This window comes from Amblyomma maculatum, chromosome 8, assembly GCF_055883805.1.
Source record: "Amblyomma maculatum isolate TAMU_Amacu chromosome 8, ASM5588380v1, whole genome shotgun sequence".
Classification (NCBI taxonomy): domain Eukaryota; kingdom Metazoa; phylum Arthropoda; class Arachnida; order Ixodida; family Ixodidae; genus Amblyomma; species Amblyomma maculatum.
Window position 1 is genome coordinate 58,004,726 of NC_139351.1, and position 23,783 is coordinate 58,028,508.

The 23,783-nt window shown below is 46.2% G+C and overlaps 1 protein-coding gene across 1 annotated transcript in view; it reads left to right on the plus strand.

The window, feature by feature from the left end:
• Nucleotides 1-4,352: 4,352 nt before the first annotated feature.
• LOC146181222 (uncharacterized) overlaps nt 4,353-23,783 on the plus strand; it is a 28,593-nt gene continuing 9,162 nt past the window's right edge. Inside the window, exons 1-6 of the mRNA XM_084575726.1 lie at nt 4,353-4,737; nt 10,191-10,334; nt 14,639-14,867; nt 15,485-15,653; nt 18,022-18,345; nt 21,568-21,783. Of these exons, the coding sequence (XP_084431852.1) occupies nt 4,353-4,737; nt 10,191-10,334; nt 14,639-14,867; nt 15,485-15,653; nt 18,022-18,345; nt 21,568-21,783 (1,467 nt within the window). The remainder of the gene's footprint in view (nt 4,738-10,190; nt 10,335-14,638; nt 14,868-15,484; nt 15,654-18,021; nt 18,346-21,567; nt 21,784-23,783) is intronic.

The following is a 23,783-nucleotide window of genomic DNA, read 5'->3' on the forward strand; positions in this document are numbered from 1 at the left end:
AATCAATGTTTCAAAATACCCTCTCGGCATTTAAAAAAATATAGAGAAGAGGGTTGGTGGCAACTTGTGATATATTGCATTGGGAAGCATGGATAGAGCGAAGGAATACGCAACGGGAAGGGATGCCATAGGAAGATGACTGCCATGGAAGGGGAGGTTATGAAAGGGGCTAAAGCATGCGCAACGTGATGACGCAGAGAGGTGGCCATCATGTAGTGGAATCCATAGAAACGAGGCAAGGAAGGCGCAGTACCTTTCTAGATTCGCGGTGGACACGCCCACGCATTTAAAGCCATGCATTGGAGGCACTTACTTCGTCGCTTGAAATCCATATCGCAGACTAGCCTTCGACATGACTAGTAGCACATGGATGCCAATTTAGAAGCGGTGTGACACTGCTCCATCATCATCCTCATCATCATCATCATCAGCCTGACTATACCCACTGCAGGGCGAAGGCCTCTCCCATATTTCTCCACTTAACCCGGTTCTGTGCTAGCTGCATCCACTTGACCCCATTCCAAGCGCTGACACCGCTCCAAGCGCTGCACAAACAACAGCTGTACCGCATTTTTGATCACTATATCACGAGCCTATTTTTGTGTTACGACCATAATAACGCCCACAAAGGCTTTTATGCGATACCCGGACCTTACGCTATTGGCGAAAATGTAGAGATCTATGAAAATATATAAATCAACGAGAGAGTGGATCTCCTTAAACTGATTTTCTTTTTTTCTGTGAATGAGTATGCTGTCAACACATGCAATGATATGTTTAAAACTCCTTCTTTAGCAAGGGTTTTCTCTATGTGCCTATTATTTTCTTCCTAATCTGAAATAAGCGTTTAGGAGAGATGCATGGAATGTCTAGATATAGTAAGGACTGAAACGGTAACTGGCTGCACCAATGAAAGAGATTTGGCTCATTAGCACGGGTGCGCTTTGGTGCATGAGGGTGGGCAGACTCTAATTGTTACAAATATACTTTATTTAGAGGGTCTGATTTTGACATTGCAACAGTGTGTGCAAGCAGTTGCCGGAAAGTGGCTTGCTTCATACTTTTAATTAACGCTTCATGAGTGCGTGGGTTCGAACATGTGATGTGTAATATATTTGACAGGGACATGAGACAGAGAATTGACTAAGGTCCCGGCTATAGGCACAACTTGATGCTCCCGACAAAGAAGAATGCAATAGTGGATAAATAAATTAGGGATATTAAATATTTTTATTCTATTTACAGACGATTTTGGAAGTACCCATTTGGTCATTCACGTTATGTTCCGACGCCCAACTTCAAGAGAAAATTTGGGTGTAACTTTTAGGTTTTGTTTAGTTTCATAATTTTGTTCCGGCATGGGCGCTTCCAAATGCAATCATTTTCGTCTTCTAGCAAACTGTTATTATCCTAATGGCATTTTGAAGTGAAATGTTATGCGCGTAAATGTGTTCTGACGCACATATAAGCAGTGGGTGGGGTGCGACATGAACGTAACGTCACATGGAGTGCACAAATGGTTTATTGTTGGACAACGCTTTAGGATAAACCAGCTTCGGCCTTCAATGCATTTCAGAGTTGCACAGCCGGCAGCTTCACTAGCTTTGAGGAGATATAGAAGTTGCGGCTTTCAGATTTTCATAAAGACATGCCAGATCGGCAAATAAATGGCCCGGAAAAACGTTGGAATGACGCGATAAATTTTAGTCTGCCTGTTTTGTATATTTGTAAAGACTCCTTTTACCAGGCTCAACAGTGGCTCTAGTGATTGAAAAACGTCATGTGCTATGTGCAGGAACAACGGTAGCAACCTTCATGCTCCTACCATTTCTTTCATCGCATGACACAACAGCGAATCTGCACATAAGTCAAAAGAGATTGGCTACCAGAATGGCATTGGTAAGTGCACAGTTGGTATGTTTAGGTGAAGGATATAACAGGCTTATTTGATCAGCTAAATTCGCGTTCTCCTCATGTGGGAATAAGGAGATTCGTTCCAAAGATTGGCGAAACACACTTCATATAGATCGCCGTACAACATCCCACATTAAACCACAGAGGGATGAAAATCATGATACGGGGCTGGTTCACGATTCGTTGAGTTGCTCTCTTTAATGAACGGAAGGTAAAAATAGCAAAGAGCTCGTCCACAAGGAAAAGTGTTAGAAATGCTTGGCTTCCAAGCCGGCGGAAGACTTTATAAGCTCTGGATAAGTGCTAAAGTGAACGACTACCCAAAAAGATTTTCTGTTTCTGAAAAATTTAGATAAAGTGGCGAAGTCGTTCTGCTGAGAATAATTGAATTCAAAATTCTTTATTAAGCTTCGCACGCCGTTCGAGTAAAAAACAAGGCAGCTTTACAGAGAAGAAATTTGAACAGCCGAGGAAACCGTGGGCAAATTGAGCAGATGTTCGGTTAATAGACTCTTGGACTGTATGCTTTGGCTGCATCAAAATGTGGTCAAAGAAAAAAGGAATTTTCGAAAATACTGATATCAACCAATAATTTCTATGTATGTATGTATGTATGTATGTATGTATGTATGTATGTATGTATGTATGTATGTATGTATGTATGTATGTATGTATGTATGTATGTATGTATGTATGTATGTATGTATGTATGTATGTATGTATGTATGTATGTATGTATGTATGTATGTATGTATGTATGTATGTATGTATGTATGTATGTATGTATGTATGTATGTATGTATGTATGTATGTAACTTTATTTAGGAGCCGGCAAACGACGGGTTAAAGCGTCGACCCGGGGTTATGCCCTATTCTGCACTACCTCATTTGGCCCGTTTGTGGTGGGTTGTGAGGCTTGTACTTTTCGAGCGCACCTCGAACCTGCTGGATGGCCTATAGTTGAATGCCTTGCCTGTATTTTGAACAGCACTTTGAAGTTCTGGCGGATATGTCTTGGATGCAGCTTCGGTCGCGAACCTGGCACAGTCCCACATGATGTGTCATTGGTCCGCTGGACCCAGTTTACATACACTGCACATATCACTCGTGTAAATGTCGGGGTGGAGGACGTGTAGCACTGCTGGGGCTAGGAGTGATCCGGTTTGCATTTGCCTTAGGATGACCGCCTCCTCCCGACTAAATGCCGGGTGAGGCGGCGGCATTGTCCGTCGAGCTGGGCGGTAACATTTAGTCACTTCTGCTTAACTGGTCATTCGGTCTTTTGTTTCGAACCACCACTCGGAACGGTCCCTCTCGGGGGCGTAGAAGTTAAGCGCTCGCGCCGCCGAATGGGTCGTTTCGTTGTGATTCGGTGAGCATGCACAATCTCTCGCTTGCGCCGGGAACCACTTGATGCGGAGAGGGTTGCCGCGGTCTTGGAGCTGGAGCTTACAGATGATTGCGGCCGCCGGCGCGCACACTCGCCCCTTGGCAAAGTTGCGCACAGCGTTCCTCGAGTCGCTGAGCACGGTGTGAAACTCGGCCTCCGAGATCGCCAGAGCGATGGCAACCTCCTCGGCGTCTGTGGCGTCCGTGCACCGCACTCTCGCTGCCGTTGTCTTGATGCCGGTAGCCGCCGCAACGGCCACTGCCACGCATCCTTCTCGCTTGTATTCCGCTGCGTCCACGTACCGGGCGTGCGGGTCCTGGGCGTGTTGCTCGACGAGGACTTGGCCCGCGCCTGTCGCCGTTCTTGTTGGTACTCGGGGTTGTACTCTGTTGAACTTGACCATTCCTTCATGAATAACTGCGCTTGGAGGAGGAGAAATGACATGATCATGTCATTGAAAAAGTGTTTTTTTTTTTCCAAATTGATGCCTGAATTTCTGAAGAAGAAATAGACACCCATGGCACAAATGCTTGTAATGAACACAAGAAGCAATTTTTCAGAACCGCGACTTTACTATGGGAACAAATCGGGGCTAAATAAGAAAAGAAACATTTTTTGGTTCTCGTAGACCTCATGTGCAGATTAAGAAGCTGTAAAGGAACAAATTTTAAAGACTAAAATACTATAGTGTTTCGATGAGTACTGGATATTCACTTATGTTATACGCAAATGTGAGCTGTAACGTACAGTTTCGAAGCGACCAGCTACTGGGCGGTCTTGCTCGCAACGAGATAGTACGACAGAAAGAAGAGGAAATGGCACACGGCTTTTCGCGTGCAGCTCGGGACTCTTCGCGTGCAGCCAGAAGGAGCAGCCATCTTTGCGTTCTAGTTCTCGACAAGACTCCAGCTCCACGGTACCCTTAGCTACATTGAGGAACTGAAGCTTCCAAAAACTAACCACATTCGTGGCTGTCTGTGCCCGCCAAAAGTGTGAACCAATTTTGGAGCAGCACTCGTGAAGGGCACAGATGGCAGAGCAATCACCAATGCCAGCGGTTAACGCGCCGCCAGAAGGAGAGCAACCGCATGTTCCACCTGAGGCAACGGGGGCTGCACCTGTTGAAGGGGAGCAGCCTCCAGTGCCTCCAGACGGCGCACAGCCTCCGGTGCCTCCCGAAGTGGAACAGCTACCAGTGCCGCTCGAAGGAGCCCCAGGATCCCTAGCCGGGCAGCCTGCACAGGTTCTTGCACCGGATGGCCAACACAGCTGGATGGTGGCGGGAGCGGTGGCCTGGAACATCTTCTGCTGCTCGCTGCTGCGTCGAGCCTTGCCAGTGCTGTTCTACGCCGTTGGAGAGGCGTTCAGCCCTGATGCCAAGGGATCGGTGGCCTGGATCAACGCCTTCATTTACAGCCTTGCGTGCACACTTGGTACGTTGCATGTCAAGCCAGTGCCCTTTGAAGTATAGTCTTCATATATAGCCAAACCTGTAATAGCTTTAACATGCGATGTACTACTAGGTGAACAAAGCGGCATCCCTGTTTAGCCTTAGGCACATAGACTAAGGATCAATAGCGGAAGAAATGCGCCAGCAGAAAGACGTTGAAAAGAACGCACGCAAACACAGGTGGTGGCTACAATACCAGAGGATGGACCTGAGAGAGAAGCGCCTTTGCTGCGCCTCATCTGCCATTCGTGGTCTGCTTAGCTGGTCGGAGTATCCAGAGCGCCAGAAGTTAGGGCGACGGGCGGGCGGATCGAAATTATCAGAAAAGAGACAGTGCACTAAGCGACCAACACTCGTGATTCTTAATGCTGCTCTGTATTGTCCATTGCCCCGTTTAAAACCAATCATTTTTATCACGGCAGTCCAGCTGTCCATTTAGTATGAGAGTCTCTTGCATGACCTTGTTAGAGGGCGCGAAGGTGGCGCAGTGGTTAGACCCTACTTCTGCAGTTGGTCAGATTTTTCGAATGTGAACCACACCGGGACAGCAACATTTTATTTATTTATTTATTTATTTATTTATTTATTTATTTATTTATTTATTTATTTATTTATTTATTTATTTATTTATTTATTTATTTATTTATTTATTTATTTATTTATAATACCCTCAGGGTACAGTTGTACGTTACAGAGGGGAGGGGCGCATACAGGATATATATATGTAGGATATATATATGTAGGGGAAACGCAGAAAAGCTTCCGTGTTTCTGTTCGATGCAATACATAGTATATAGACATCTGAAAGTGGTCGAAATTACTCCTTAGCGCTCCATTGCTTCACATCTATGTGCTACCTTCTTACTTGTGGTTCGAGGGAGGTGTTCGCTGAGATATTGGCAGTTGCTGACTATTTAATTTCAGAAAAATCATTCTTTCCATCGTTTCAATTAGTTTCTAGTTTTAATCCGGACGTGTCCGCCTGGTTTCGGTGGAGGCGACTGTCAAAGGGCCCTGCGTATAGCGTGATGTCAGTGGAGGTAAAACAACATGGGCGATGAAAAATTGATTTGGATTATTAGGTTTAACGTCCCAAAGCGACTCAGCCTATGAGAGGGCGCAATGAAGGGCTCTGAAAACTTCGGCCACCTGGTGTTCATTAACGTGAACTGAAATTGTACAACACATGTGCGCCTTGCTTGAAAAAAATTATTCCGAGCCCATCACCACGCCATCTGTTAGCATCTCAGTGGCTTTGAGATGTCAAAATTTCGTCAATGATAATGCATTTTCATTTTTCTCACAGTGCACCTGTTTTCAAAATATTAAAGCCGATTTAGCCTGGAAGGTTAGCTTAGATGGTCATTTTTATATTTAGAACTGTGTAGGGCTCAAGAGTTATTATGACACGAATGCAAATAGTTTATCATGATTATGGCACTTCCTCAACACTGAACAGATAGTAAGGTGTTCGCGACAGTTCTGTACCGACGACCTCTTCACTTCTCGTAAGAACTCTGTGCCATTAGAGCTTTGTTTACTTTGTCTTAAATGACTAGGGTAAAAACTGTCCGTAAACTGTACCTGCGTGCAACCGTAACATTCTGAAAGTTCCATCTCGCCATATAGCAAATACAAAGCGCGCCGATTCTTTATGCTCTTAAGGTTAATGCCTAGTTTATCGATTGGACAAAATTCTCTCCGGCACCATTGTTGAGGCCGAAAAATGAGCCGAAAAGGAGGAGTCGTAACAGCCGCCGTCTTAATACCAAAGCTGCGAGTGCTACGACGGCATTCACAACAGATGTCTCACTGGTAAACGGCTTCGTCACAAGCAGTGAAGGCCACTATATTGCCAGCCCCGAAATGTCAGGAGCAGCCATCTTCCACCGTTACCTTCAGCGTGCCATTTGCGAAAGCGGCATACCAGATTAAGTCCCACGTGTCACTTATTATTTCGTGCCCGAAATGTGGCGTAATCTTCGTACAGCGTTCGAGGTGATAACATGCAATTCGTGATGGTACATAATATGCATCTTCCAAGTAATGTTCGAGATTAGTTACCACTGAAGGTATACCACAAACACTATGCCTTCCGCGTCATAGAAACGGCTCGATATTGAGGAAAAGGAATGCGCATTTTATCATTTTTCTGGACACCTGAGCATCAGCGCAAGTGAAAGAAGGGAAGTGTGAGTGAAATAAATAGGTAGAGCTGCTCAGGGTGGTGGGCTGCGGATATTTTCCACCACACTTGAATTTTTAACGTCAGCACACGGAAGCCTTTTGTGTTAGCCTGCACCAAAAGCAAGTCGCCATGTCAAGGTTTGAATTGAGAAATTGTGGTTGAGTCGTCGAGTGTCTTAATGCTGGTTTGTATTATCGAGTTTAACGTCATAGTGCGACTCAGGCAATGAGAGACACTGTAGTGGAGGGATCCTGAAACTTCAACCACTTTGGGTTTTTAGACTTGCACTGACATCTCACAGCATACGGCAGGCTAGCTCTCCGATTCTTTGGAAAATCAGCCGCTGCGACCGGGACTCGATCCTGCGTCCTTGGGAACAGGTGTCTACCGTCTTAACCATTGCACCGCCACAGCCGGACTCTCCCAAGGAAGCATAGCGGCTGCTAACGTGAGAAATTTGGGTTCGACCTCTCGTCAAAGGGCACTATGGTGATTTCTAACAATTTCTAGTTGCTCATGGTATGCGTTACCGCCGGCCGCGATAGTTCAGCGGTTAAGACCCCTGGCTACTGAACCCGAGTACTCAGGTTCCATCCCGATGTCAGCTGGTGCGTTTCGATGTAGGCGAAACAAGCGTCCGTGTGCTGTTCAACGTCAGTGTCGTTGTTGTTGTGGCTGTAGGAAGAAGGAAAAGAAAATGCACGGGCCTGCTACTGGCTCTGTAGCTGAGCCACATCCGCTGCCTATTTATTGTTATAGATCTATTTATAGGAAGGGAAAGGCGCGGTAACTGTCTCACTTGTTTTTCTGTGGACACCGCAACCGCGTCGTAAGGGAAGGGGGAAGGTGGGAGTAAAAGTGGAAAGAGAGAAAGAGGAGCCGTAGTGGAGGGCTACGGAGTAATGTCGACCACCTGGGGAGCCCCCTGGCAGCCCACCGGCTCCTGCTGGCCTTCCTGGAGGAGTCCGGCCTGGCTGCACAACTGTAACCTACCAACGGGCCTGCTGACCTGCTGGCCACGACGCTGGCGACGGAGCCGATGAAGAGGACGACGACGAGAGCGACTCCACGATGATGACCCCCCCCCCCCCTTCCCTCCCAACATCCCATCTCCCCTTCCCCCCGGACACCAAGAGTGCCGCCGCGAATTAGGGCCGGCATAACCCGTGTCCTATCTCGTGTCCGTAAAGGAAGGGGTTGAAGGTGGGAGTGAAAGTGGAAAGAGAGTAAGGGGAGCCATCTGTCTGTTGTTGTGGCTGTAGGAAGAAGGAAAGAAAATGCATGGGCCTGCTACTGGCTCTGTAGCTGAGCCACCTCTGCTGCTTCCTGTTTTCTTTTCTGTCCGCACGAGGCAGCGGAGGTGGATCAGCTACAGAGCCAGTAGCAGGCCCGTGCATTTTATTTTCCTTCTTCCTACAGCCACAACAACAACAGACAGAAGAGGAAATAGAGAAGAAAAGGAAGCGGGAGAGAAAGACGCGCGCCGCAACAACAGCGTCGTACACCACCAATGCGGTGGCGGGTGCAATGACGGCCCACAACAGATAAAAATTCGGTGGCAGCTAGCTTCCGCCGCAAGCGGCGGGGGCTAGCCTGTCAGCGGTATCACTCGTCGCGCTACGTTCATATGGGCCCACGCGCTGCCTGTTGTTGTGGCGGCTGTAGGAAGAAGGAAAATAAAATGCACGGGCCTGCTACTGGCTCTGTAGCTGAGCCACCTCCACTGCCTCGTACAGACAGAAGAGAAAATAGAGAAGAAAGAAAAGGAAGAGGGAGAGAAAGACGCGCGCCGCAACAACAGCCGTCGTCCACCACCGAAGCGGTCCTCCCGCAACCTTCCGATAAGCTAATGCTCTCTTCATTTCTCCTACCACAAAGCTGCCTTCATGACAGTCAAGAACTGTTAGTGGAGTGTTTCTTGAAGGAATATGTGCGAAAAATAAAAGTTTCTGCAATTGTACATGCGTGTCTTGCTCGAAATCTTTGCCTCAATCTATCGAAAAAATCGGAACTGCTGATGAGCTGCGCTCAAATTTCGCATTACGAAGTAACGCAATCGTCGGTAAGTTTTTTTCCCACAGCACAACGCTTCACCGCATTAGCAAGCCTGTTTATGAGTAAGGATGATATTCCAGTTAGAGGGAGGGCCACATTTGGATGGTACCAGATTTGGCTTTCTAATTGATGTCCACGCAGAAGAAGGTTCAAAGTGGAACCACCGCTAAAATTTACTTTCAGCACAATGCGATGATAGCCTTCGTGGCTTGCATGTGATGATACCGTACAGAATACTAAGCATTCTTCCATTCTGCGGAGTATTCCGCCGGGAAGAAACACCAGGAACCGGCGATCATTGTGTCACTAATGCTTTCGAGGCGGGCGATGTTCGCGTGCGGCGTCCCATACATAGATGCTGTTTGGATACATTGGCCAGCAATCTTCAATTTGTCACTAGCTTTATGCTTTCCATAGAACCCATGGCCTCGCGTGACATCGTTGAGCAGTGCTTGCTTTTTGCCGCGTTACTTAGGGTAGCTTATTCTCTGGAATATATGTTGGCTCCCTAATACCAGCTAATAATACGTGTTTGGATAAAATTTCCCGCTTGCCTTCAATAAAAAACCGTGATACGACCGTGTAATCACTTAAAGATATTACTGCGATGCCACCTATATATATCGTGAAAATCGCCGATAATCTAGGCTATGGCAAAATATTTATTTTTATTTGGTCCACTGCATAAGTTGGGTTTGCCCTTTCGTATGGAGTCTACAGAACGTCCCCAGTAGTCAACCTTTATGTGGAATCAAATCAGTTCTTAGTAGAAAATAAGAGTACCTCTCGCATCTGGATATGTTTATAGAACGAGGTAGTGGGCAAAGTACCTTTGTTATCCGACTGTGATAACTTGGCCCCTTTGTACAATATACCCCAATAAACCACAAGAAACAAGGACAACGCTTTCGCGTTTCGACTAAATGAATTCATGCTTTGACCTTGTTATAAGGGACAATTTGGCCAAAATAATGGCCAAAACAACTACCTACTGCCTCGATAGTAACATTTTCGAAGACTAATTCACTGCTGCACAGCTCAACAAGAGTCAAGCACCATTAGAACCGGAGCTTACGTTATAGGCGCAGTAGTGGCGGCGAACAGGGAAGAAATAATAAACCTTGTTCGAGTTTTCAGTGATATTCATGGCCAGGTGTTAAGCTGTCTGATAACAAATGCCGCATCGCTTGCAGCACCCGTGGCAGCCATGGCGTGTCGCACCACTTCGCTGCGCACGCTGTCCGTTGCCGGTGCTGCCCTGGTGGGCGTGGGCCAGATCGCTTGCTTCGTCCTGGACAGCCTCTTCCTGATCGTACCCGTGTTGGCACTAGGCTGCGGTGAGCATCTGCACACGCGTAGGCACAAACCTTTGGGTTCTCCTCGAGGGCAAAATAGGGACATCAGTGCAGACTAAGTTCACTGAAATGCACTGTGCCCTCAATCAAGAAGCTCTTTTCAGATACTTCTAAACTGCACTGTAGGTCAAGAAACGTGTTTTATTTAGAGGAGCTTCGATGATAGCTGTAGGCACCTTGGCTGTCGATGATGAAGTTATCACAGACTTAATATTTATTCGTAGTGCTCATTTAGTCGTAAGGCGTAATATATAAGGCGTGACATGGTTGATTTGGCGGAGCTGCCAACGCGGCTTCGCAATGCAGGTGGGACGGTGAAGGGAATTCAACACTCCGGCAACTTTTAGGGCAAAAACCTTTATTGGCTCATGAATGTGGACAGGATTTATGAGTGCGCGGGAGGTGTCGCAAAGACATAGTCAAGAAATGGATTGACTGATGACTACGATAATGGTCATGTGAGGTAGAGCTAGGAGGAAAAAATTGTGAGAAAAATTTTGTTGATATGGAGTAAATAATTAGAGCCAAAACAGTCATTATTACAAGTTAGACAAGGTGGTCGATATAGCGTGGAGACGTCAAAACAGTCACGGACGTCGAAATTATGCAAAATACGTAAAATTGTGCAAAAAGAAACGTGCAAAATAACAAATTGGGAACTAACGAAAGTAAAAATATAAAAAAATAAAGAGCAAAAAAGATGAAAAAGCAGCAAATGAGTAAAAAAAAAAACTGCGAACGAGTGCACAGATTCGCAAGAAATGCACTCGTGTTGAGGGATCAAGTGCCTTTAACGATTGTTTCATTCCGAGTGGGGCATTCTACCCTTAGGCCACGCTGGCAGATTCGTACCGCTTAGTTAACAGGGCTTATATTCATATCGGCTGGCTTTTGACATAATGTTAGCTACCCGTCTGCTATAATGTATTTAGGAATGTCCTAAAATTTGTTTTTTGTTACTAAGATATTGCCATATTGCCACGTAGTGGTGACAATGCAGAAGGCAATGACCCGACAGGTGTACCCTACTGAAAAACTAAAAGTTCTACAGGGCAATAACCTCATAAAATCTGATATAATCGCATAGTCTCTCGTTCGTTGCACATCATTATCTTATAATATAGTACATAATTTATGATAATATACAAAAAACTATGAGTCCTTATGGAATTATATGCGACTTGTATGTGATTTCTAATGGGAATGGAGTAATATTGTACGAGAAAATGCGAGGTTATTGCCTCATACAATTTTTTCACTAGGGTAACACCAAAATAATGACTGCTTGTTTGGCTTTATTCCGTAAAGAAGCAAGCAACTCGGTGGCATCAATAGCGGCAAGCAGGCCCGGCCTTACCTAATTCGGCGCGCCCTGTGCCAACTGCTGTCAAGAGCAACCGCCCCCCAGCCTTCAAGCTCTTCTCTTTATGTTTAGCTTATCTCGATTAATTTTTTTCTGGGGGACGCCTGATAATTAAACAAAGTTGTTTGGAAAGTTCATTATTGTGACTTGTGTATTCCTATGGCTGAAGCCTAAAGGGAGGCCGCGAATCAATAGCTCCAGCCAGAAGTCATTACCATGACTTCGCCCTAGGTTATTCCTACGTGCCAGCGGGTCATATACTGCTAACATTACGAAAGGCTGACACGGTCTAAAAAGACGAGAACAAAAAGAGGTTTATCAATAAAAAATAGGATTAGTTGCATTTGCAGACAACTTCAATCACTCAAGAAAGTAGCGCGCACAAGCAAAGCTCAAATATTGACTGTCTGATTGATTTAAACCTTTATAAGAAATCCATTAAATAGAAATTTTTGATCTTTTTGTTTCTCTTTTACAGGTTTCAATGGATATCTGCAAATTTAGCATTTCTGCCATCCTAGTTTTTAGCAAATTGTCTTGCTTAGAACGAGCTTAAGACACATGCAACCATGAGTTCTCAAAGAAATATTAGTTTTTATTCAGTGTGCAGCAGGGGAGGGAGGAAATGTCAAAATAAAAACAAACCCTGCTTTAACTTAATGACAGGTTCAGCCAATACAACCTCTATTTTTGAAGTAGCCACACCATTGCACGAAATGTTATCTCAATTCGCAGCCATGCACATAGCAACAATAGTAACAACAAAATCGTCCTTGACTAAAAAGTAAGATTAATTGAATTTTTTTCGTACATTTTTTCTACCATGCCAAAATATAATAATTTATCTTGTCCAAAAATAATTTTTCTGGCGACCAAGACAATAAAGTCTCACAGCCCCACCTCCTGCGCTTTTCAAAAAGGAGATCATCAAGGCGCCTAGTCGACTTTCAGCCCATTTCTGAGCTCAAAGTCAAGAAGTTTTTTTGAAGCTGCGTGCTCTAACGATATGTTTCCAGCGTAGCATGCAGAAAAGAAAGAACTGTCATTATTCAAAGAACGCGTTGAAAGGAGTATTACGTGAGAGAAAGAAAACGCAACTCAGACGGGCACTGGACAGACCGCACAGTAACTTTTCTGACTGTAAAAAGGCACATAGCTAATACCTATTGTGAAGGCCAAAAGACAAGAACGAGGGGGGGGGGGGGGGGGAGACGGAAAATAGCTGGGGTGAGCTCTAAGCGAAAATCAGCGCTTGCTTCATACTGGTGCCTGTGCGATCGCACTGGTCGCCCACCCCAAAAAAGGCCGGCACTGGCGGAATGCATGCTCATCAATCTTCGACCTACAAAACTCCATCGTACTCGGCAGAGATTAAATTAAAATCGGCGTAGAAACGACGAGATAAATACGCCAAAGGTACTAGAACAGTTTGGAACCAAGTAAAAGCAGTCGGCTTGGCTGCAATCATTCCAGGCAAATCTCGGCGCATTTTGTATTAAAAACACAGAGAGGTAAAGCCGCGACGCGGCGGCACTGAGCGCGAAAAAGAGTACAAGATCATTCGACGTACTACAAGCAAACTGATAGGCCGCTTGAGAGCGGTTCGGTTATTGGCAAGAAAATAAAAACTACACTGGCTCGTGGAACCAAACTGTGCAGTTCTACGGTTCAGTATTGTATCACAACACTACAAACTTTAAAGTATAGCTAGAAGTGAGGTATATAGATCGGAACTATGGATTGAGATTTCTGAGTGGTTTCCCAGTTTGCAATATTAATCACTTTAAATTTAATTAAACACTGGACTTTAACTTTAATTACACAAAATACTTGCGCACTTTACCATGCGTTGGTGTTTCTTCCATGCTTGTATACATCAAGTGAGCGCAAAGACACCATTTGATCAACTTACGTTGTGGGAAGAAATACATAGCTAGTTAAGTAGTTAGATGCCTGTTTTCGCTTTAAAAATGTCGAACTGCAGTTCCTTCTACGACATTTAATAATGAGAGTTCGCCTTGTGTATTGGCGGCTTAATTTCACTTTGCGATAGGAGTACCTGCCCTAAAGACAAAAAAAGCTAAATTAATGATGGTTTGGTTTCTGGGGTGGCGCAGTGGTTACGGCGGTCGATTACTGTTCCCAAGAATGCGGGATCAAATCCCGGCCTCGGTGGCCGCTTTTCGCTGACGGCGAAAAGCAAGGCGCCCGTGTTCTGTGCGATGTCGGTGCACGTTAAAGAACCCCAGGTGGTCCAAATTTCCGGAGTCGTCGGAATTCCCGGGTTCAAACCCGACCTCGGCGGCTGCGTTTCGATGGAGGCGAAACGAAGAGGCGTCCGTGTGCTGTGCGTTGTCAGCGCACGTTAAAGATCCCCAGGTGGTCGAAATTACTCCGCAGCCCTCCACTACGGCTCCATATTTCTCTCCACCCACTTTCACTCCCACCTTCCTCCCTTTCCTTACGGCGCGGTTCAGGTGTCCACAGAAACAAGTGTGACATACTGCGCCTTTCCCACCCTGTGAACCAACCAATCAATCCACTACTGCATCTCTCATAGCCTGAGTTGCTTTGGGACGTTAAACCCCACAAACCAAACCAAACCTAAATTAATGAGTTCATTCGATTGCCTCTTAATGCGTCTTTCCCATCCACGATGTCCGCCTTGCCATACTGAAACAAACATGATAAATATTGTAAAACAAATGACATTTCTGCAGTTTTCCTTTAACGAGATGATCAGGTTTGGTCTGAATTAATTCTGCAGTCGGCTGATCGCAAAGCCAGTCCGATAAAGTAGTGAAGACTCAAAACATGAAAATTTTGGTGAGCATCTTTGTTGCGATGTGCCAAGAAAGTTAATATTGGCCGCTTTAATACGAAGTCCTGTGATTCAAACAAGACTCAATGTATTAACCCGCAGGTCTTGGTGCGGCTCTGTCGACAGCTGTGGACGAGACGACTGTCCACCTGCACTTCGTTACGGAACGACAGAAGGCCCTGCGCCTCTACCACGCAGCCTTCTCGCTTTCGGCCGTAATGTACCCTGTCATACTGACGGGCTTGGTGGAAACTTATGGACTCAATGGTGCCCTGCTGGTCTCCGGCGCCATATCGCTCAACGCCTTGGCTGGCTCCATGCTCATAAACCGGTAAGTGGGTCCTCCTGACAAGTCTTCCATTGTATGAAGAAGAGAAAAGATGGTCTTCAGCTTTAACTGGCCGCCTGGTCCTAGCGCCTCCGCCCTCCCTTCAGCGCAGCTGCTGGGCAGTCTGCAGTGGACGCGCTTAAGACATGTGCTTCTGTCTTTTCTTTAATGGAAATTTCGGTGTGAAATTTAGAACATAGCTTGGTCAACTATTCAATAACAATGAGTTTTTCGTTTCCAACTTGACGTCAGTAGCCACACTTCGATGGAAGCTGGAACGAATTTGTTCCTTAACGCTGTCGTTATGGGTGCGGCTGCAAGAAAAGTGAAATAAGTGCAGAGTCCTGTTGTCTGGATTCATATGTGCGATTATCACTACCGTTTGCAGCTAGATTATGGCGTGAACATTTTAAAGAATTAAAGGATGAGAAAATATACTGGTACAGGACAGTAAGACAAGTATTCATATAAAAAGAGCTCGTCACTGCAGCGACGTTTTATTTCTTTCGTTTCTACACCCTGGGTTGTTTGTGGTCGGCTGCAGAGCGTGGGACAATTCGCGTGGCCTTCTTTTCTGTCAAAAATATGTTTTCGTCTTTTACCACGCACTGCACCTACAGGCCCGTATGGATATCCGCCATCGATCCACTTCCCTCGATCCACCAGCCTAAAGACGCAGAGGCGGCGGGCGCCGCTGCGCAGCCAGTTCTGGAGGGCGAAGGCGAGCCGAAGCCGGAAGGAGAGCCTAAGACAGAAGGCGAGCACAAGGAAGACGGCGAGCATAAAGAGGTGTGCCCTTGCTCTACAAGTATTTAATACGTTAGACCGTAGATCATAGATGGCACGGACGATACGCCACATTTCACACTGTCGTAATGATTTACAACACAAGCGAGAAAAAGGAATTGGCTTCGCCACGCCGCGTTTTGAATTTTGCTCCCGAAGAATTAAAAGGAAAAAGGTGTCACATAACTGCGTCAATCTACATTAGATAAGTCATAAAAAAGCCTACTTGTGCTCGCGCGGCAATGGAACACCAAGAATGAAACAGATTGAGGGTCAGGGCTTTATCACGGCAAGACAAAACACAGTGCGGTGCGAATAGGGCTAGCAATAGGGCGAAAGCGTTAACGGCGGTACAAAAAACATTGCTCCTCGCGTGGAAGAAACTCACGCAAGTACTCCAAAGTCATTTCTTCGTCTGGCAGGACCTCGCTCCGTCGTCCGTGTACATCCCGCTGGCCCGCAACGCTAGCTTGCCGCCTCTCGCTGGCCTCCCGCCGGGCAAAGTACCCCAAGCATTGCTTCCGATGCACTTTTCTACCTTCGTTTTAGCACCGATAACGTGCCGCCCCCGCGCCTAGCAGCTCGCTCATGCGTACTAGCGCTGGCCAGGCAAACACCAACACAAATAGGAAAAAGCGCGCGCGGTTTAAAACACTAAAAGGGGCTGCAGGGCACCACAGGCAGTAGCAAACATTATTACCATGTCCACCGCCCCCATTCAATTGGACTTCGATCAAACTGTACCAACATATCCTTACGACCAGTAGTGCTGTTACCATTTACTGTGGCCGGATTGTTAGAGAAGCGGGAAGCATCGCCAAAACCTAGACCATAAACAAGGCCCGATGCATCGAGAGCCGCCTAGAACTTCACTCAACTGTAATGCTTATTTGACGAGGCCGCACTCTGAAAGCTGGCAGCGCTTTTTTACCCGTGGTTTAGCTATCATGGGACATCAAACTTCGGGTCCACAGGGTATTTGCCAGCCTATGCTGGTGAAAGTAGCACAGTGAAAAGCAGTGTGCACGCCTAAAAACCTTTTATATCACATGCAAGGTAGAGTTCGGTGTAGGTACGCATAAACCAAGGCATGGCCAAAGTGTTTGGTTGCGCTGTTACTCACGGGCATGCTCCTTTCAAAATAATCGTGGGCCTGACAGCGACATCACGGACCGGAAATAGAACATCATGTGACGTCTGCTATGTAGGAGAAAATCATTTCACAGTGAGTCGTCTGAAATAATCACAAGAAGAAAGATAAGCAGGCTTAATCTGCCTTAGGCGTTAATGTGGTCTAATACCGAGCTGTATACTGAAACGGTCTCTAATGCCACCTCAGGCCCTTTCCAGTATGTAGAAAGCCTCTACTTGCTTGATGTGGTTTATAGGAGTTCACGTGGCTAAGCGACTCAAGCCGTGCGGGAGACCTTAGTAGGGCGTTGTGGAAATTTCGATCACCTAGGCTCCTAACATGCACTGATATCTCAAAGTTCACGTGAGCCTTGCTTCTCGCGTCTATTGGCAAGCGCCCACCATGGCCGGGATACTATCCGATGTCTTTGAGTTCCGCAGTCGACATCCGTAGCAAGAAAGCCACTGATGCGGGAAAGCCATTACAGGAATTGCATTTCATGCCCGTACTTTCGGCGATGAAGTAGACAATTTTTTCTGCATCATCACTATCTTGAGCGGTAGATAGAAAAGGGGTTTTGCGACAAAATTACACAAATGATCCATTTCCCCCGCCCGACCGGCTTGATTGGTTAAGAGGGTTCAACGTCCCAAAGCGAAATCGGCTGAGATGCACCATATAGTGGAGAATTCTGAAATTATCGCAACGTGCATTGACATCGCACTGCACACGGACATCTTTGGTTTTCGACTCTTTTGAAACGGGCCCACGGAGGCCAGTATTGAACTTTCATACCAGAGGTCAGCAGTCGAGCGCCCTGGCCACTGAACCTCACTGCATTTCACTTCCTATACCAGTGTAATGCCTGCCGCTAACAACAATTAACATAGCGTACGAGGTGATTTATCATCGCGCTCAGCAATGCCAACCGTAAATGAGCGCAGCGTGTTGTTCTTGTGCGTTTTCTATCAATACCGTCAGTACTATCCTTCCGTGATTAGCGTCCTCAGGGGAAAATTGTTTATTCAATGATACTGTGTTCCACGTGCAGGAATTGTCTGTCGGAGCCATAAATGTGGGCTGAACTAAATTGTAAGCTTAAGCTGTGATATTTCATTTGGTTAGCAGGCCTTCTGAATTGATGAAAACCGTCAAAACTGTTATTAGAAAGGATGCTGTTAGTCTCGCACGTTTATATGTGGATATGATGGTATGCGCATCACTTCTTCACCTCCTCAGCCCTCCATGCACCTTCCCGGGGCCTATCCTGAGGAACAGTCGGCCGCAAATGCCACACCTGGCGCTGCATCCGGCGTCCAGTCTGGCGCAGTTTCAGAGGCCGTCTCAGGTGTCCCTTCAGTTGCCCCTTCAGGCGCACCTTCCGGCGCCGTGTCGGTCGATCCTGGGACAGGCGCTGAAAGCACGGTCAACCCATCGCAAGCCATTGCTGCTCCAACTGAAGGAGAGCAACCTCCGCCTGCCGAAGGCAACGCCGAGCCGCAGCCCGAAGTGCCAGCACTGGGCGCCGAGAAAGCACCGTCACCAGTCGCAGCTGCCGGCGGGGTGAGCCATTTCATAGTCACCTTTTGTACCCGCAGAGAGGAGTGAGGGCACACAGTTTTACTTCAATTCTACCTCCCCCCTTTCTTCAAGTCTTAAGAGGCGGAGAAAGATTGTTCATGTGGTCATTTTTATGAATCCATTTCATTTATGTCCCATAACCTACAAGGGAACGAAGGGCCGTGCAAAAAGCTGTACAGGGCAGCTTGAGGTTCACGCCACTCCGGTGATGCTCTGGCCCCACTGCAGACGAAGCTGATCGCGGACGCGGCCGGAATCGGTGTACGCCTCCTTTTCAGAGTGCAGTTCGTAGGCTCCCGTTTCTGGGTTAGCGTCGTCAAAGTTGGCGTAATCGGTGTTGTCTTAGTCACCCGCCTTTCAGCCGTTCCGCGTATAGTCGGAGGGCGAAACGCTACCTCTTCCTCCCTCTCTCCGGGAGAGATGGAGGAGAGAATTTCCATCTCTCTAGATGGAGATTCTCTCCCGACGGAGGCGAAGAGGCTGAGAGGCAACGGTTATCTTAGTGCCTCGGCTTTGCGGCGAGAGCGCAGGGAATGCGTAATTGGAATGGCTCGAGAGCGGACGATGTTGTCATGAGAGTAGAATAACGCCCAAACTTAGTGTTGCTACGCGAATAAAGCAGGGCGACTATATGGAAATGAAGAGATAATAGGAAGAGTGCAGCAATGCACTCTACAAAAGCGCGAAAATGGAATGCTGAGAAGAGACATACAGCTTGAGGGGGAAACGTGGAAATGTAATGAGAAAAAGGGGGGGAGGTTCGCGTTTGTAGTGATTCGTTTCCATCGGCTTATGCGCAGTATTTGAGCGGGAGAGGTGAGCTTCAGATAAGATAAGATTCAGCGATTATCTGGTGTCGGTGTTGTTCTCAGCGTTGTGAGCGAAAAGTATCGAGCATTTTTCTGACAGGTGCAATTGGCAGGTCAGATGGAGTTAAGGTCGCGTAGGTTAATGCACGATGTTGCGGCTGTTGTATAGGCAGGTGACGTGGGAATCAAACCCAGGAACCTTGAATCTCGAGTCAGACTTACAAACCCTAGGCCCCGGAGGTACGTTCGGACATGTTGGTTAAAGCGGACCTTTACCTCTATGTAGGGTTTTATTTGACATAATTTTGTGGCTTAGCTTTTATGGTGTGGGTGTAGGAGAAAACAGAGGCACAAATTAAGTGTTTTAGAAAGTATGAAAGTGCATGCCCTTGAACGTTCATCCGAAAGTAGAGGAGCAGAGCCAACATCGCATTTGCATCACACCCTTAAAGGTGGATCTTAAATGTCTCCCGAAAGTTGACGCGGCGAAATACGTTTTAGGAGAGACACACACCCTCGTCCATCAAAGCGAGTTTAATGAGGCACGGCAATCATAACTGGCAAAGGATTGAAGGACAAGGAAAGAGAGAACTGCCGCTCAATCCTTTCCAGGGCCAACAGTCATGGATCGGAAAACAATTGAGAGCCACCTAATGACCGGCCGTGATGTATATTTGAGAGCAGGGTCTGACAGCGTATATAAGCGTCTCTCGCCCTCTCAACATATCGAAAACCAAATACTCGAGGAGCTGCTATTGAAGTTCGCCTATTAAGTGTCGTATTTCGGCAGATTTATTCAGTGTTCTTTTCATTCAAGGAGTGCTAATAGGAGAATGCAAAGCCATGCTGATTAAATAATGCAGCGAGGATTAAAATGAGTCATGTTTTTTGAAAAAAAAAACAACAACAAACATTTCATAAGCAAGAAAACTGTTTTAAAGCGAAGCATATCTGGCGTTAAAGTGAAGCATATCTGGCGTTACAGCGAAGCATATCTGGCGCCAGAATATGCGCATGAATGAAACTGCGGAAGGCGACGAAACTCAAGCGCTTTCGTATTGAAATCTGTTCCGTCGCCGAAACACTAGAAAAGCAGCGTGGTAAGCGTAAATAAGGATTCGGATAGTCAGAAAACTGAAATCGGCTAATAAGATTACGGAGAAAAAGGCCACATTCAAACGCAAGTGTTGAATCATTCGCCTTATATTTGTGCGCTCAGTGCCGTTTGGCGAACAATGAGTTTTAAATTGAAGACTTTCGTTCTGATGGGGCGTTGAGTTAGATATTCATGAGCGCCATTGTTTATCGTATGCTTCTGGGGATCTCTCGAAACCTGCATTTAGACGTAGCTATAATATAAAGCGAAGTGGAGGCGACACGATGGCTTCATCTCAACCAACGCATACGCGCTTGAGTACGATCAGAGCTTTGCTCTGATATTGCGGCGGCCCAAGATAACCACACTTCGTTCTTAAAGCACATTTGTTACCCATTTATAACGTACACATTCGTTACAGTGAGGCTTTGGTGTACGCGAAGCAGTTGGCAGTATATATCTTTTGGCGGGGTATTGAGGAATAAAGTGGCAGTAGGGAGGGGGGGGGGGGGCGTGATACTCAGGCGGTCAGTAGTTGTCAATTTCTGCCTCGATGGAAACGATGTAATGAGACAGCAACAGTTTGTTTTATTCTTTAGAAGTAACGCCTCGGTATCTTGAATTAGTCCTGCCGCAGATATGAAGTAAAGTCACTAGCTCTTATTTCCCGAGCGCTTCGACGTGGTAATATCAGATAAGCGTTGGGGCAGTATTTTGAAATTTCTCACATTACCAAAACCATCTTTTCATCCAGCAAAAAAAAAAAAAAAAAAAAAACAATACGTTGGTAGTGTTCCGAGTGGTCCTATCAGTTTTGCGTTTTTTGAAAATTTTTCAGTTGTCCCTAATTCGCAAATTCTACCCTGCTTTCGCTTCACTTGTGCCCTCTCTCTTCGATATATAACCCAATGGTTTTACAAATGTTTACTGATATCTATCGGTGATGCGCTAAGATCAATTTATTTCTTATGAGCATGTAGGGTTGCCTAAAAATAGGGCTTTTCTCCACATCAACACGTATGCACCAACATAGGGACGTTCAATCATCTTTTAATATTATACTTTTGGCACGAAGGAGCACCTTGTACACATTTTTTGCAATACCCGCTTTGGCAGCCATGAAACTGCGTCCGCCGTAGCCATTTATATCGATCCATTGGGTTCACTATTGCTTGTGGGGTATAAGGTACTCTAGGCGTGCAGGGATTATAGTGTGACGCTCACTGTGTCTTCATTTCATGGAAAGGAAAGCTGAGAAAAAGCCTAAATGACGCCTTTTTCTGTGGCGCGTTAACTCAGTCCGCTCAGGACACGACTGTGGGCCAAATCTTGGCGGTCCACTGCGCGCTCACCTCTTTGTCGGTGACGGCGAGCGCGCTCATCTATGACTACGCCTTGGACGGTGACCGGGAGCGCGGTATGTCGGCTACCCTGGCACTCGTGGCATTTGGCGTTGGAGACCTCGCTGGTCGGGTGGGCTACGAAGTCCTAATAAGCACCGGAGAACACCGTAAGGTAAGGTGTCCTTTGATGCAGACCTCTTCTATAGAGTAAATTCTTAGTGTCTGAGGCCTGAGGCTATGTCAGCTCTTATGAACACTTGTAGAGTCCGCACAGAGAAAGCACACTAGTGGCTCTCATCTCCAGTCTCAATTTTTTTTAATGCATGAGTGTATTTAAATGGGAACTGCGGAGGTTTTTCGACATCCGAATAGTCTGGTAAATATTTTTTCTTAAGCGTTTATCTATGCGCTGACGCACTGTACCAAATTTGTGCGGCTTGGGAAGGCGATTTTGAAATGTGCAGTTTTCGTAACCGCATTTCAGACGATTTCTGCGGGCAAACTGTGTTTATGGCGTCACAAACATTTTATACCTGCGTTACTGCTCCCTCCCCGCGTGATCACGATACTTTGATGCTTGTATTAGGGTATCTCAAACGTTTTAGGTACTGTGTCATGATTTCCCTACTTCAGTTTCGCCATAAGAGTGTTTTTCCAATAGTGCATGTGACGTCACCACTTCGACAAATAGAGCGTCGTTTCTGGCCGTGAAAGTAGTTGTGGTTTATATTTGCTTTTTTGCTCTTTGAAAAAAGTTTTACTTGGAATTTTGAAAAATGACTTTTGAGTTGGAGTCAAGACACACCGAAGAGTATAATGCAATCAAAAGCGAAAATTTATGAAAAAAGAAAAAAACACTGAAGTTGTCTTTAACGGCTATATTTTCAGCTCCTATTTTCCGTAATCGTTCCATCCAACAAGTAGGGGTGGTCATCCCGATGTGGCCTGGTTGCTGTCGGGGGCGTTTCAGAAATTCTTGTATGTTTTGATAAGTATTACGTCAAAATAACCTCAGGTGAAGAAGTACAACTGTGAACGGTCCCTTTAATACTCAAATAATGACATTGTGAAGACACAAGATTGCTATTCTTGGAGAGCTTCTAGCGCGGTGGTCCCCAGCGCAAAGGGTTGCCGGGAGTAGCCACCGCGCACCACGTTTTTTTTTTTTTGTTTCATTCGCGGTAATGGCATGCGATGTTGCCTCGTATCCAAAAAGTAGCCGCATACTAAGCTAATGCGGTGCTTATGCTTGAATGACCACGCTTTTCATTTACATGTTCTACTCCTCAAATGTCACGTTTTTTGCTAAGATGCTTTGACATCACATAACGGGGTCGCCCTCGGCGGGACCTTCCACGAGAGCGGCTTCCGATCCCCAAGAAAGCTATCGCAGAGGACGGAATCGCTTTCGGAAGTGACAGGCTAAACTTTAATCATGGAACAGGGCAGTGAGAGCAATCGCTTAAGGAAGTGTCAGGCGCAGAAGTCAGAAGAGGAGAAAGGGCCCCAGGATAAACTATGTGTGTTACTTCAGGTGCCACATGCCGATACTCGCGGTCCTGCGCGACATCACATGCGTGATTACAACTAGGCTTCGTCACAATCTCTATTTTTTTTTGTCCCAACAACGCATGGGCCAGCACGCATGCATTTCAGCAGGGGAACAATCTAGACGTAGCACAGAATAAACCAGCTATATTCTAGAATTACGCCATGCTCAGTTTACTCTAGTTGCAGCTGCCATGCATGTGGAAATGGCTACCGCGTACGCGAGGTACCACAAGGAGAACTTATAGGAGGCTTGAGCAGTTCTCTTGACCAGCCCGAAGTACACAGCATGCTTACGATGCTACTCGGCTTCACAAATCAGGAACACATTTATAGGAGCCACAATTATAGGGTTTATAGAGATCACAAAACATTGCTTTCGCATTAAAAACTTCAGTGTATGTATATCATTGCGTCCGCTTGCAGTATTCTAGAGCGCATGGGTCAAATAATGGTATACTATCTGGAATAGCAACAAAAGTGTGAAGCTGCGATTCTCGGAAAAATAAATAATGACCCTGTCGAGACCAAAGCTGTTGAGCATCGAACCACTCCTTAACGGTTGAAATTCAATGCTCTGAATGAACAGCGGGCGAGGAGAAAATGAAGCCTGAGCACGAATAC